General features: G+C 64.5%; 1 protein-coding gene across 1 annotated transcript; it reads left to right on the plus strand.

Moving 5' to 3' along the window:
- Positions 1-9,293: 9,293 nt before the first annotated feature.
- Positions 9,294-10,547, plus strand: LOC138093600 (protein FAM246C). Its single transcript, XM_068989646.1, is given in 3 exon segments — positions 9,294-9,520; positions 9,684-10,009; positions 10,012-10,547. Coding segments are annotated over 3 exon segments (1,089 nt in total).

Consider the following 10,547-nt stretch of genomic DNA (forward strand, 5'->3'; position numbering starts at 1 on the left):
GCTCACCCTAAAGGAAATCAGTCCTGAATATTCACTGGAAGGACTGATGCTGAAGTTGAAACTCCAATACTTTGGCCACCTGATGTGAAGAACTCACTCCTTGGAAAAGACCCTGATGCTGGGAAAGATTTAAGACGGGAGGAGAAAGGGATGACAGAGGCTGAGATGGCTGGATGGCATCACCGACTCAGTGGAGTTTGAGTGAGCTCCGGGAGTTGGTGACGGACAGGGAGGCTGGGCGTGCCGCAGTCCCTGGGGTCGCAAAGAGCAGGACAGGACTGAGCGACTGCACTGATCTCATGCAAAAACAGGCACAATAAAGGAGAGAACCAGCAAGGCTCTAGGAGACGCGGAAGAGGTCACGCGGGGGCAGCGCTGCCCGGAACTGCACAGACAGTACTCCATGGCCGGCCGGCCACGGCGGCGTGCGCACTCACCCAGCGCCAGAGGGCCCGGCGCGTGGGGCCTCGGGGGCCTCGGGAAGCATTGCTGCAGACTCGAGGAGGTGATGCAACTCCAGCCGAGCTACTTCAGATCCTGAGAGACGCTGCTGCGCACTCGCTATGCCAGCAACTTCGGAGAAGTGAGCAGTGGCCACAGGACTGGAAAAGGTCAGTTATCATTCCAATCCTAAAGAAGGGCAATGTCCAAGAATGTTCAAACTACCACACAATTGCACTCATTTCACAAGCTAGCAAGGTAATGGTCAAAATCCTTCAAGCCAGGCTTCAACAGTATGTGAACTGAGAACCTCCAGATGTACAAGCTCAGTTTAGAAAAGGCAGAGGAATCAGAGATCAAACTGCCAACTTCACTGGGTCACAGAAAAGGCAAGAGAGTTCCAGGAAACACCTACTCCTGCTTCACTGACTACGCTAATGCCTGTGACTGTGTGGATCACAGCAAACTATGGAAAAATCTTAAAGAGATGGAAATGCCAGACCACCTGAGGTGGTCTCTCCTGAGAAACCTGTATGCAGGTCAAGAAGCAACAGTCAGAACCTTACATGGAGCAATGGACTGGTTCAAAGTCGGAAAGGGAGAGCATCAAGGGTGTATATTTTCACCCTGCTTATTTAGCTTACATGCAGAGCACACTGTGCGGACTGCTGGGCTGGATGGATCTCAAGATGGCTGGATGGATCTGCCAGACTGCCGGCAGAAATAGCAACAATCTCAGATATGCAGATGATAACTCTATTGGCAGGAAACAAAGAGGAACTAAAGAACCTCTTGATGAAGTCGAAAGAGGAGTGAAAAAGCTGGTTTAAAACTCAAGATTCAAAAAGCTAAGATCACGGCATCCAGTCCCATCACTTCATGGCAAACAGATGGAGGAAAAATGGAAACAGTGACACACTCTTATTTTCCTGGGCTCCAAAATCACTGCAGACAGTGATTGCAGCCATGAAATTAAAAGACAGTTGCTCCTTGGAAGAAAAGCTATGGCCAGCCTAGGCAGTGTATTAAAAAGCAGAGACGTTACTTTGCTGACAAAGGTCCACGTAATCAAAGTTATGGTTTTTCCAGTAGTCACGTGTGGATGTGAGAGCTGAGCATTAAGCAGGCTGAGCACAGAAGGACTGATGCTTTTGAACTGTGGTGGAGAAGACTCCAACCCTGAATATTCGCTGGGAGGGCTGATGCTGAAGCTGAAGCTCCACTACTTTGGTCACCTGCTGCAAAGAACTGACTCACTGGAAAAGACCCTGAGGCTGGGAAAGACTGAAAGCAGGAGAAGGGGACGACAGAGGAGGAGACGGTTGGATGGCATTACCGACTCAGTGGACATGAATCTAAGCACGCTCCAGGAGACGGTGAGGCACAGGAGAGGCTGGCGTGCTGCGGTCCACGGGGTTGCAGAGTCGGATGTGTCTCAGCGACTGCACAGCAACAAGCCTGATGGACTTCAGGGAGACAAGAAGGTGGGGCGAGGACGCACGCTGAGCCCGAGGCGCTCAGGGGAGAAGCAAGACGGTGCCAGCAGAGAGGAGGCGAAAGGGGCAGAAACAAGACCTCAGACCGCGAAGCTGCTAACAGAGCTCTCAGCGGCCACGCGGCTTCAGTGCGGGGGCGTCGACAGGCGAGAGGAGGATCTGAGCCACGTTGAGGCCTCCCTAGGGGCGCTCCCAGCCTACCTGCCCACATCTGGTGTGTCTTTATTTTGCAGGGCAGGGAGCAAAAGGGTGTGGAACCAAAGGCAGACTTGGTAATGCAACCACAGAGCAGTCAGAACAGACCACGCGGGACGTCCCAGCAGGGAAGAGCCCTCGCCACAGCACGAGACTGCTGGGGGAGGAGAGCACTTCAGAGAGAGGACCAGCGGGTCAGAGCCCTGGGAAGCTGGTGTTTCAGGATTAACATCTGCACAAGAAGGGGAGTGCCTCCGAGGTGGCGCTCTCAAAACACACCCCGCTTTTTCCTCCATTTCAAGGTTAGCTGCAGACATCAGAATATCTCAGCCTACATTCTTCAGCCTGTTCTTATCATGGATGTTCTCTACACAGCCACAGTACCATCATCACACCCACGAAGTTAAATACTGACACAGCGCGACCTGAAATACGTCTACAAATGCCTCTGACAGGATTTTTGGGTCTGTGACCCACTAAGGACCATGTACCTATCTCACGTGCTCGTCATGTCTCCTGAGTGTTTTACAGAACATTCTAACATCACAGAAGCTGGGCCCGTCTCACCACACGTGTTTTACAGTCATTTCTACCTTTCAAGTGACGGGTTAACAGAATTACCAAGTCCTAAAAACGACAAAGGACTCTCAACTCTCCAAGCCTTTCACCCATACTGTCTCTATCAACTGCACATTTCTGAACACTGGGAAGGATAGACAGGGGTGGAACAAAATGATGAGCAAAAACCCAAAGTCTGTAAAAGGAGTGATTTGTGCTTCACTCAGCTGCAGAAATGGAGAAGGCAACGGCCCCCTACTCCAGTACTCCTGCCTGGAGAATCCCAGGGACGGAGGAGCCTGGCGGGCTGCAGTCCATGGGGTCGCTGAGGGTTGGACACGACTGAGCAACTTCACTTTCACTTTTCCCTTTCATGCCCTGGAGAAGGCAATGGCAGCCCACTCCAGTGTTCTTGCCTGGAGAATCCCAGGGACGGGGGAGCCTGGTGGGCTGCCGTCTATGGGGTCACACAGAGTCGGATACGACTGCAGTGACTTAGCAGCAGCAGCTGAAGCGGCCCCAAGGCCAACTCCCTTCAGAGCCTCCAAAGCCTCCGTAATTCCATGTTTTTCCACGAAGGCCTTGTGTCAGGAACTGGGTACAGAGGAAAAGCATATCGGGACACACGCTCTACCGTCACTCTGACCCCCAGCGCTGCAACCCAGCCCTCCCATCAGCTGTTCCACATCTTCCTACCTAACCTACTCCCAGCAAACGCCCCAAAACAAGGGTCAACCGCAGCAAGCATCCCATGGGCCTGTGTGTGGAGATGAGCCAAGTGGTCTCACGGGAGCTGCCACCCACTAGGTGTGCGTGGCACTAAAACCGCCACTGAGCGCTCCTGGCACAGTGCTGGGCACACAGCAGTCCCGAGCGACGGACCGCGGCTGGGCTGTGCCAGGCTGGAAGCGACACTCGCCTGGAGGGCGCACTCAGGCGTCACCGGACCTGTCCCCCCACCACCCGGGCCCAGAGCCTCCTGAGGACTGGAGCACAGACACCCAGATCGGGGGCCCTGGATGACCAACGGCCTGGATGATGGAAGGACGATGCCAACCCTCCTCATAAAAACGAGATGTTCAAAAAAAGGAAAAGACAAGACAGCCACTCACCTCGGACCTGGCTTCCAGGAGACCCTGAGGCAATGCATCTTCTGGAATCTCTTTGAGGGGACGAGCAGGCTCTGGAAAGGACGAATGAGTCAACGGGGCTGTTCTGTCCACAGGCACCGGGCACCCCCGGCACAGGGACAATCAAGGGCAGTCAGAGGCGAGCCCCAGCTTCGGCACAACCAGAGGGAGCCTGGGGCTAATCCTGCTTTCCGGCGTCTGGGACACCCCACTTACGGAGGAAACGCGCCGCCGTCCCCGTGCCCGTGCCCGTGCCCGTGCCCACCGCGAGGAGACGGCGGCGGCCTGACTCCGGGGCGCTTCCGCGAACCCCGCCCGCCCTCCCCGTGCAAACCCAGGCCCGCGGCGGACGGGCCAACCGTACCTGCCCCCCGGGTCTCCGAGGTGTCCATGGCGCCCTCCCTCGACGGCCGCCCCGGCTGGGGCCGGGCCGGGCCGGGCTCCCGGGGCTGGGGACGCTCGCGCAGCCCCGCGGGGTCGGCGTCAGGCGGGCTCCGCAGGCGCCGGGCGCGTCCGGCTGCGCCCCCGCCCCATGGCGCGCCGCGCCAGCCCGTCAGTCACGCCTCCCGCGTCCGCGCGGGCCGACCAGGCCTCGGGCTTGGCCGCCCCGAGCTGAGGGTCGCGAGGGTGGCACAAAGGCGAGGGGCGGACGGGCGGACCCACGAAGGGCCAGGACGCCGAACCGACCCGCCTCCCACGGACGGCGCGGCCGCCACAAAGGACCGCGCGCGGCGCTGCGGGTGCGCGCATGCGCGGGACGCGCGCGCACCACTCCCAGGAGCCTTTGCGCCGCGCCGGGGCGGCGGGGCCGGAGCCGCTGACGTGCGTGCCGCACAGCCTTCTGGGAAGCGTAGTTACGGGCCCAGGAACGCTGCGCCCGGCCCCGCCCCCCCTCCCCCTGCTGCTGCCGCTGCTGCCAAGTCGGTTCAGGCGTGTCCGACTCTGTGCGGCCCCATAGACGGCAGCCCACCAGGCTCCCCCGTCCCTGGGATTCTCCAGGCAAGAACACTGGAGTGCGTTGCCATTTCCTTCTCCAATGCATGAAAGTGAAAAGTGAAAGTGAAGCCACTGAGTCGTGTCCAACTCTCAGCGACCCCATGGACTGCAGCCCACCAGGCTCCTCCATCCATGGGATTTTCCAGTCAAGAGCACTGGAGTGGGGTGCCATTGCCTTCTCCTCTCTCCCCCTAGGCTGCGGAAATCACCTGCATCTGGGTGTGTGTGTGGTGTGTATGACTGGTGTGGTGTTTGGGTGATGTGTGTGATGCGTGTGGTGTGTGTGTGGTGTGTGCATGGTGTGCTGTATGTGTCGTGGTGTATGTGTGTGTCTGCGTGCGGTGTGTACTTGCGGTTTCTGTGTGACACTGTGCTGTTTGTATATGGTGTGTGCTGTATGTGTGGTGTGTGTGTGTGTGCGTGTGGTGTGTGTGTGGTGTGTACATGATGTGTGCTGTATGTGTGGTGTGTGTGTGGTGTGTGTGTGATATGTGTGGTGTGTATGAGTGGTGTGGTGTTTGTGTGATGTGTGTGGTGTGTGTGGTGTGTACATGGTGTGTGCTGTATGTGTGGTGTGTGTGTGTGTGTGTCTGCGTGCGGTGTGTACTTGCGGTCTCTGTGTGTGACATTGTCTGTGCTGTTTGTATATGGTGTGTGTGGGGTGCATGTGTGGTGTGTGGGGTGTGTGTGGTGTGTGTCTGTGTGGTGTGTGGTGTGTGTCCGTGTGCGCCCTGGCTCATGAGCGTGGAGCGTTCCGGCTGGACGGCCTCTGAGTGGGGCTGACGCGGCTCCAGGGCGCCTTGCCCGGGGCCACCGGGATCGGGAGGGCAGCGCCCGCTGCTGATGGGGCCTGGGGGGCGTGGCCGCCTGACCGTCCGCGTGGAGACCCCGCGCCGAGGGGCCGGGACCTCCGCTGGCGCTGGGCCCGGCTGGAAGCCGCCCTGTGGGGGCCGGGTGCTGCGCGCGGGGCCGCTCCGGGAGGACCGAGCGCCCTGGGCTGGCCCGGGGCGCAGGCCGGGGCCTCCAGGACGTCAGGCTTCCCCGCGATGGAGGAGCTCGCCCGGGCGTCTGAAGAGGCCGCGGTGGTCGTGTGGGTCCGGGCCCTCGCCCTGCGGGGTGTGGCGCCGCCTCGGGGCGCGCAGTGCCGCCGGCGGCGAGTCCTCGGCCGCCCGCCGGGGCTGGAGTCGGTTCCCCGGGGGAGGCTCCGCGCAGGTGGGCGCAGGAGGGCGGTGCTGTCTGCAGGGAAGGGAGAAGAGCAAAGACGCGCGGGCGCGAGCGGGCCTTGCTCCTCAGGCAGGAACACGCGGAGGCCCCTCTTCACACCTTCCTGGGGTGCAGCTCACACCGGCCCGGGGGCAGGAGGCTCCTGGCACGGGGGGCGGGCAGGCAAGTCCCTGGGGCGGGCCAGACCGAGCCTGGGCTTTGTGCAGGGGGTGGGCGGCTCTTGGGTTGGAGGGTGCGGGCAGAGGGGCGGTGTCACCCTCCCACCCGAGGGGTCGGGCCGAAGCAGAGGCCTGGAGCAGTGGGCCAGGTGGAGGCTCTGGGGTGGCCCACAGGGCGTGAGCGGAATGGCACGGCCAGCCTGTCAGTGCGGAGAGATCCTATGGGGACAGATGGTGACCCCTGGCCATGGGGCGAGGTCAGAGCCACTCCAGGCCAGACAGTGAGGGCCGCGGACGCCAGGGCCAGGCGGATAAGGCCATCTCCAGGTACGGAGGCCGGCCAAGGTCAGCGCTGGGTGGTGAGTTGCTCCCTGTAGAGCCAGCTGACCCAGGGCGGCTCCCAGGGGATGCCAGGGCAGCCAGGAACTCCAGGTGGCCAGGGCCCAGTCCCAGGGCCTGGTGGACAGGGGGCATTCCGAGGCACACTGGGCCCGGGTCCTGCCCCCACAGGAAGCCCCGTTCCTGCCCTGGGACCCTGGGCGAGTCACTCCCCCTCTGACCCTGTCTTTAAAGGAGGTGCTGGTCTTGGAGGCGGCGGCCCTCGGGCCTCAGGCATCCTGGGCTCCGACGTGGGTGGGGGGTGGGAGACAGGCCAGGCCCCAGGGACCACCCGTGGCCTGTGAGGCAGGATGAAGCGGCCTCCTGTGTGCGTGCTGGGTCGAGCCTGACCTGCAGCTAAGCCTGCCAAGGCCCCGCCCCGCGATCTGCACGCTGGGCGCTGCAGGGCACCACAGCCTTGCCTTCCCTCCTTGGAGGGCCCGTGGTCCAGACCTCGCCCAGCCGGCCTCACTTGCTCACCCTCCAGAATTCCCAGATGGAGAGTGCCACCCCCGCCTAGAGCCCAGCCCACACTGTGCCCTCCAAGACCAGCTCCGAGACCACCCCCCACGGTGGGTGCCCTGCTCAGAGGTCCTGTCCCCCTCGGGCCCCTGTGCCGTGTCCCCGCCGGCTTCAGGACCGCCTGCCTTACCGTGTACACCGGCTCTGCTGAGAAGCGTTCAGGCACCCCCTCTCTGCCTCCCAGCGGGAGGGCACCTGCACCTCAGATATTGGCCTGAGGACCTTGACGTTACAGCCCCGTGGCTGCCCACCCCCATCCCGGATACCAGAACTCCACCAGCATGCGACACCCCCCTGGCTTCTGAGCGCCCTCGGACCCCGGGAAAGAAAACCTCCAGGCTGGGTGGCCGCTCTGAAAACAGCACAGGGGGGGACTACAGGGAAATCCCAGGGCATGACGGCCCCCCTCTCTGCACGGAGAAGCCCAGAGCCCTCTCTGCTCCAAGCTAATGGGCAGCTACTCGCCCGCCGGGCCCGGTGGGAGGGCCAGTGAGGCCGAGCCGGGCTGGGGACGCCCGAGCTGGCGGCTGCCCACGGACATGGCTGGCCTGGCCCTGGCACTCAGCCGGGGACGCAGTGGGGCACAAGCTGGGCCTGTCAGCACCTCGGTGCAGGGACCCCCCTTCCCCGGGCAGGCCCCGCCCTGAGGAGCTCCTGGGAGGAACTGGAGAGCAGGCCTGGGTGTGGCCCCCGCCCAGAGCTCCGTCCCCCGCAGGGATGACAACAGTGGGCACAGCCTCGTCCGGGCGCCCCGGCCCACCCCTTGCCCCAGGCCTCGCCTTCGCCCTGGCCCTGCACCTACGAAGCCCGGGCTGGGGTCTGCACAGCTGGCTTCCTGACTCTGAACACAGCCTCTGGGGATCAGAGCTGTGCTGACCGCCTGGCCTGTTCACCCTGGCCGACACCTCTGCGACCTCCCAGGACCCACGGGGCCCCCAGGGCCTCTCCTCCTGTCTGTCTTTGCGCCTGTCACACCCAATCCGCTGGCCTCTGTCTGCCCAGGGCCCAGGCCGCCCACCCTCGCCCCTCACGGCTCTCACATTCCCACCTGCTGGTCAGCAAACCTGGAGTCTCCCCCACGCCCGCTCACACCCTCAGGGCCTCCCTGCGGTCCCCTCCTGGGGATCTGAGGGCCTCCTGGGTGCCACGGGCGACATTGAGAGGGCAAAGGCCTGGGTCACACCAGCTGGGCTTGGCGGGCCTGGGGACGCCATCCAGGGCTCCTGTGTCAGCCTTATTTTAATTACGGAGGGGAGGTTGGGGGGGTATGGTTAACGAGGCTCCAGGGAGCAGCTGGGCCAGATGCTGGGTGTCCCCGGGGGGCGGGGTGACTCAGCAGGAAGGAGGGGCTGGGGGGCAGACCCAGGGCCAGATTCTCCCCTCCCCCTGTACCTTCCAGGGTGACAGGCTCCAACAGATGGGTTAATGAGTGAATGAGACGGTGACCTGGGCCCAGGGCTGCCCATGGACGGGGTCGACTGCACCCCCAGTCACACACACACAAGCACAGAGCTGCAGAGAGTCCCTGGGGGCGGCGGGAACACAGGCTCCAGCGGCCGTCTTGCCATCTCCCTTCCGCGTCCAGCCTGGATCCTCGCCAGGCCCTCCCCGCCCACAACTTGCCAGGGCGGCCCCAGGGCACCCACAGCCCTAACGAGTCCCTTGGTGCCTGAGCACAACATGGCCCGGGGCCCACGGTGCCCTGTCCGTGGCCCAGGGGTGGGCAGGCACAATGGTGCGGATGCCACAGCAACAGAGTGGGAATGGAGGGGCGCAGCGGTGAGGAAGTGAGGGATGGGGAGCCAGCAGGGGTCCGTGAGGGACGGGGAGGTGCACGCTGGCCACGGGTAGCCCCACCTGGGACCCTCAGCCCCAGGTGCATCCAGCCAAGGGCCCCATCTGAGGACATCCAGCCCGCTCAGCAGCACGGGGCCGTGCTGGGGACCCTGCTGTGGATAGAGGCGAACAGAACAGAGCCGCTTCACTGTGACTGCCAGGGTGCCATGGGGGAGGGCCCCGAGAGACCCGGTGTGGGGAGCTGGTCAAGGAAGGTTGCCCTGCCCCCAGCAGGATGCGCTGGGGCAGCCAGGAGAGGGGGGCCCTGGGGTTCCCCCCAGGCGGGCGACGCAAAGGCCTAGGGGGTGGAGAGGGTCGCTAGGAGGAGGAGGACGGGCCCAGCACACAGACAGCGAGAGATGGCGCGACCTCCGGCAGCCCCCCGCAGGCGGGGGCCCAGCACAGCGCACCAGGGACCCTGCGGAGCTCGAAGGCTGGGGCGGCGGTTCCCTGGAGTGAGGGGGGTCCAGATAGAGCCCGGACCTGGTGTGGGAGGAGGGGCTTCGGCCAGTGGGCGGGGCTGGGGGCCCGGACCGCACGTGCCCCGGCCCGGACTGGGCCGAGACAGCGGCTTTGAGCAGAGGATGTGAGCCCGGTTCCCCGCGTGGCTTTGGGTGTCTCCACGTCCCCATCGCCTCTGTCTGGCGCCTGTCCAGGCCCCTGTGGGGACCCACTGGCAGCGTGGCCTCGCGGGCAAGCCCTGCACGCTTATACCCGCGGCGCTGTTCCCCTGGCTCCTTGGGTCTCAGGCCTGCCGGGGTTCCCCGGGCCCCAGGCCAGATCCCCCGAGGCTTACGGTCGTTCCCACAGCCGTCCCCCCGGGGCCCTCTCCACGGAGCGTCGCCCGGGCCCCACTGGTCGCTAGGCTGCAGGCTGGGGCTCAGGCCCAGCCGGGCTCTAGAAGCGGCAGTGGAGGCGGCAGCCAAGCGGATGGCGGCGGAGCCCCGGCGCCCATGGGTCCAGGCGCGCAGCGCTTACGGCGCCAGCGAGGCGCTACGGCGCGCGGTGGGCCGCCGGCGGGACCCTGGGCCGCAGCCCAATGGGCCGGGCCCCGAGGAAGCCCGCGGCCCGGGCCGCTGGCTCGCTTGCGGGGCCAGCTCCGGGCTGAGGCGGCGGCGCGGGCCGAGGCGCCCCGACTGCTGCGGCTGGTGGAGCGCGCGGGGGCCGCGGCGGGGGCGGCGGAGACCCGGGAGCAGGCGGAGGAGCGCAGCCGCGGCTCCGTGTGCTCCGTGTGCGGCGAGCCGCGCGGCGGGGCCACCTACCCGGCGGGCGTCCTGGAGGTGAGCGAGCGGCGGCTGCAGGAGGGCCTGGCGGCCGTACGCGCCGAGCTGGGCGCGGGGCTGGAGGCGCTGCGCGCGGAGCTGCGGGCCGAGCTGGACGCCCTGCGCGCGCTGCTGCCGCCTCCGCCGGCCGCCCGCCGCGAGCCCCGCGTCCCTCGAGGCCCGGCCCTGCTGCGGGCACTGGGCACCATGAACGCACTGGCCGCAGGCGCGAGGCCCACCGACGACGCCTCAGACGGCCCGGCCGACGGCGGCGCGAACCGGGCCCCGGCCAGGAAAAACCTCAAGAAGACCCCGGTGCCGCCCGGGGCCCCGCAGGGCGGCGGGGATTAA

This window comes from Capricornis sumatraensis, chromosome 17 (assembly GCF_032405125.1).
Source record: "Capricornis sumatraensis isolate serow.1 chromosome 17, serow.2, whole genome shotgun sequence".
NCBI lineage: Eukaryota > Metazoa > Chordata > Mammalia > Artiodactyla > Bovidae > Capricornis > Capricornis sumatraensis.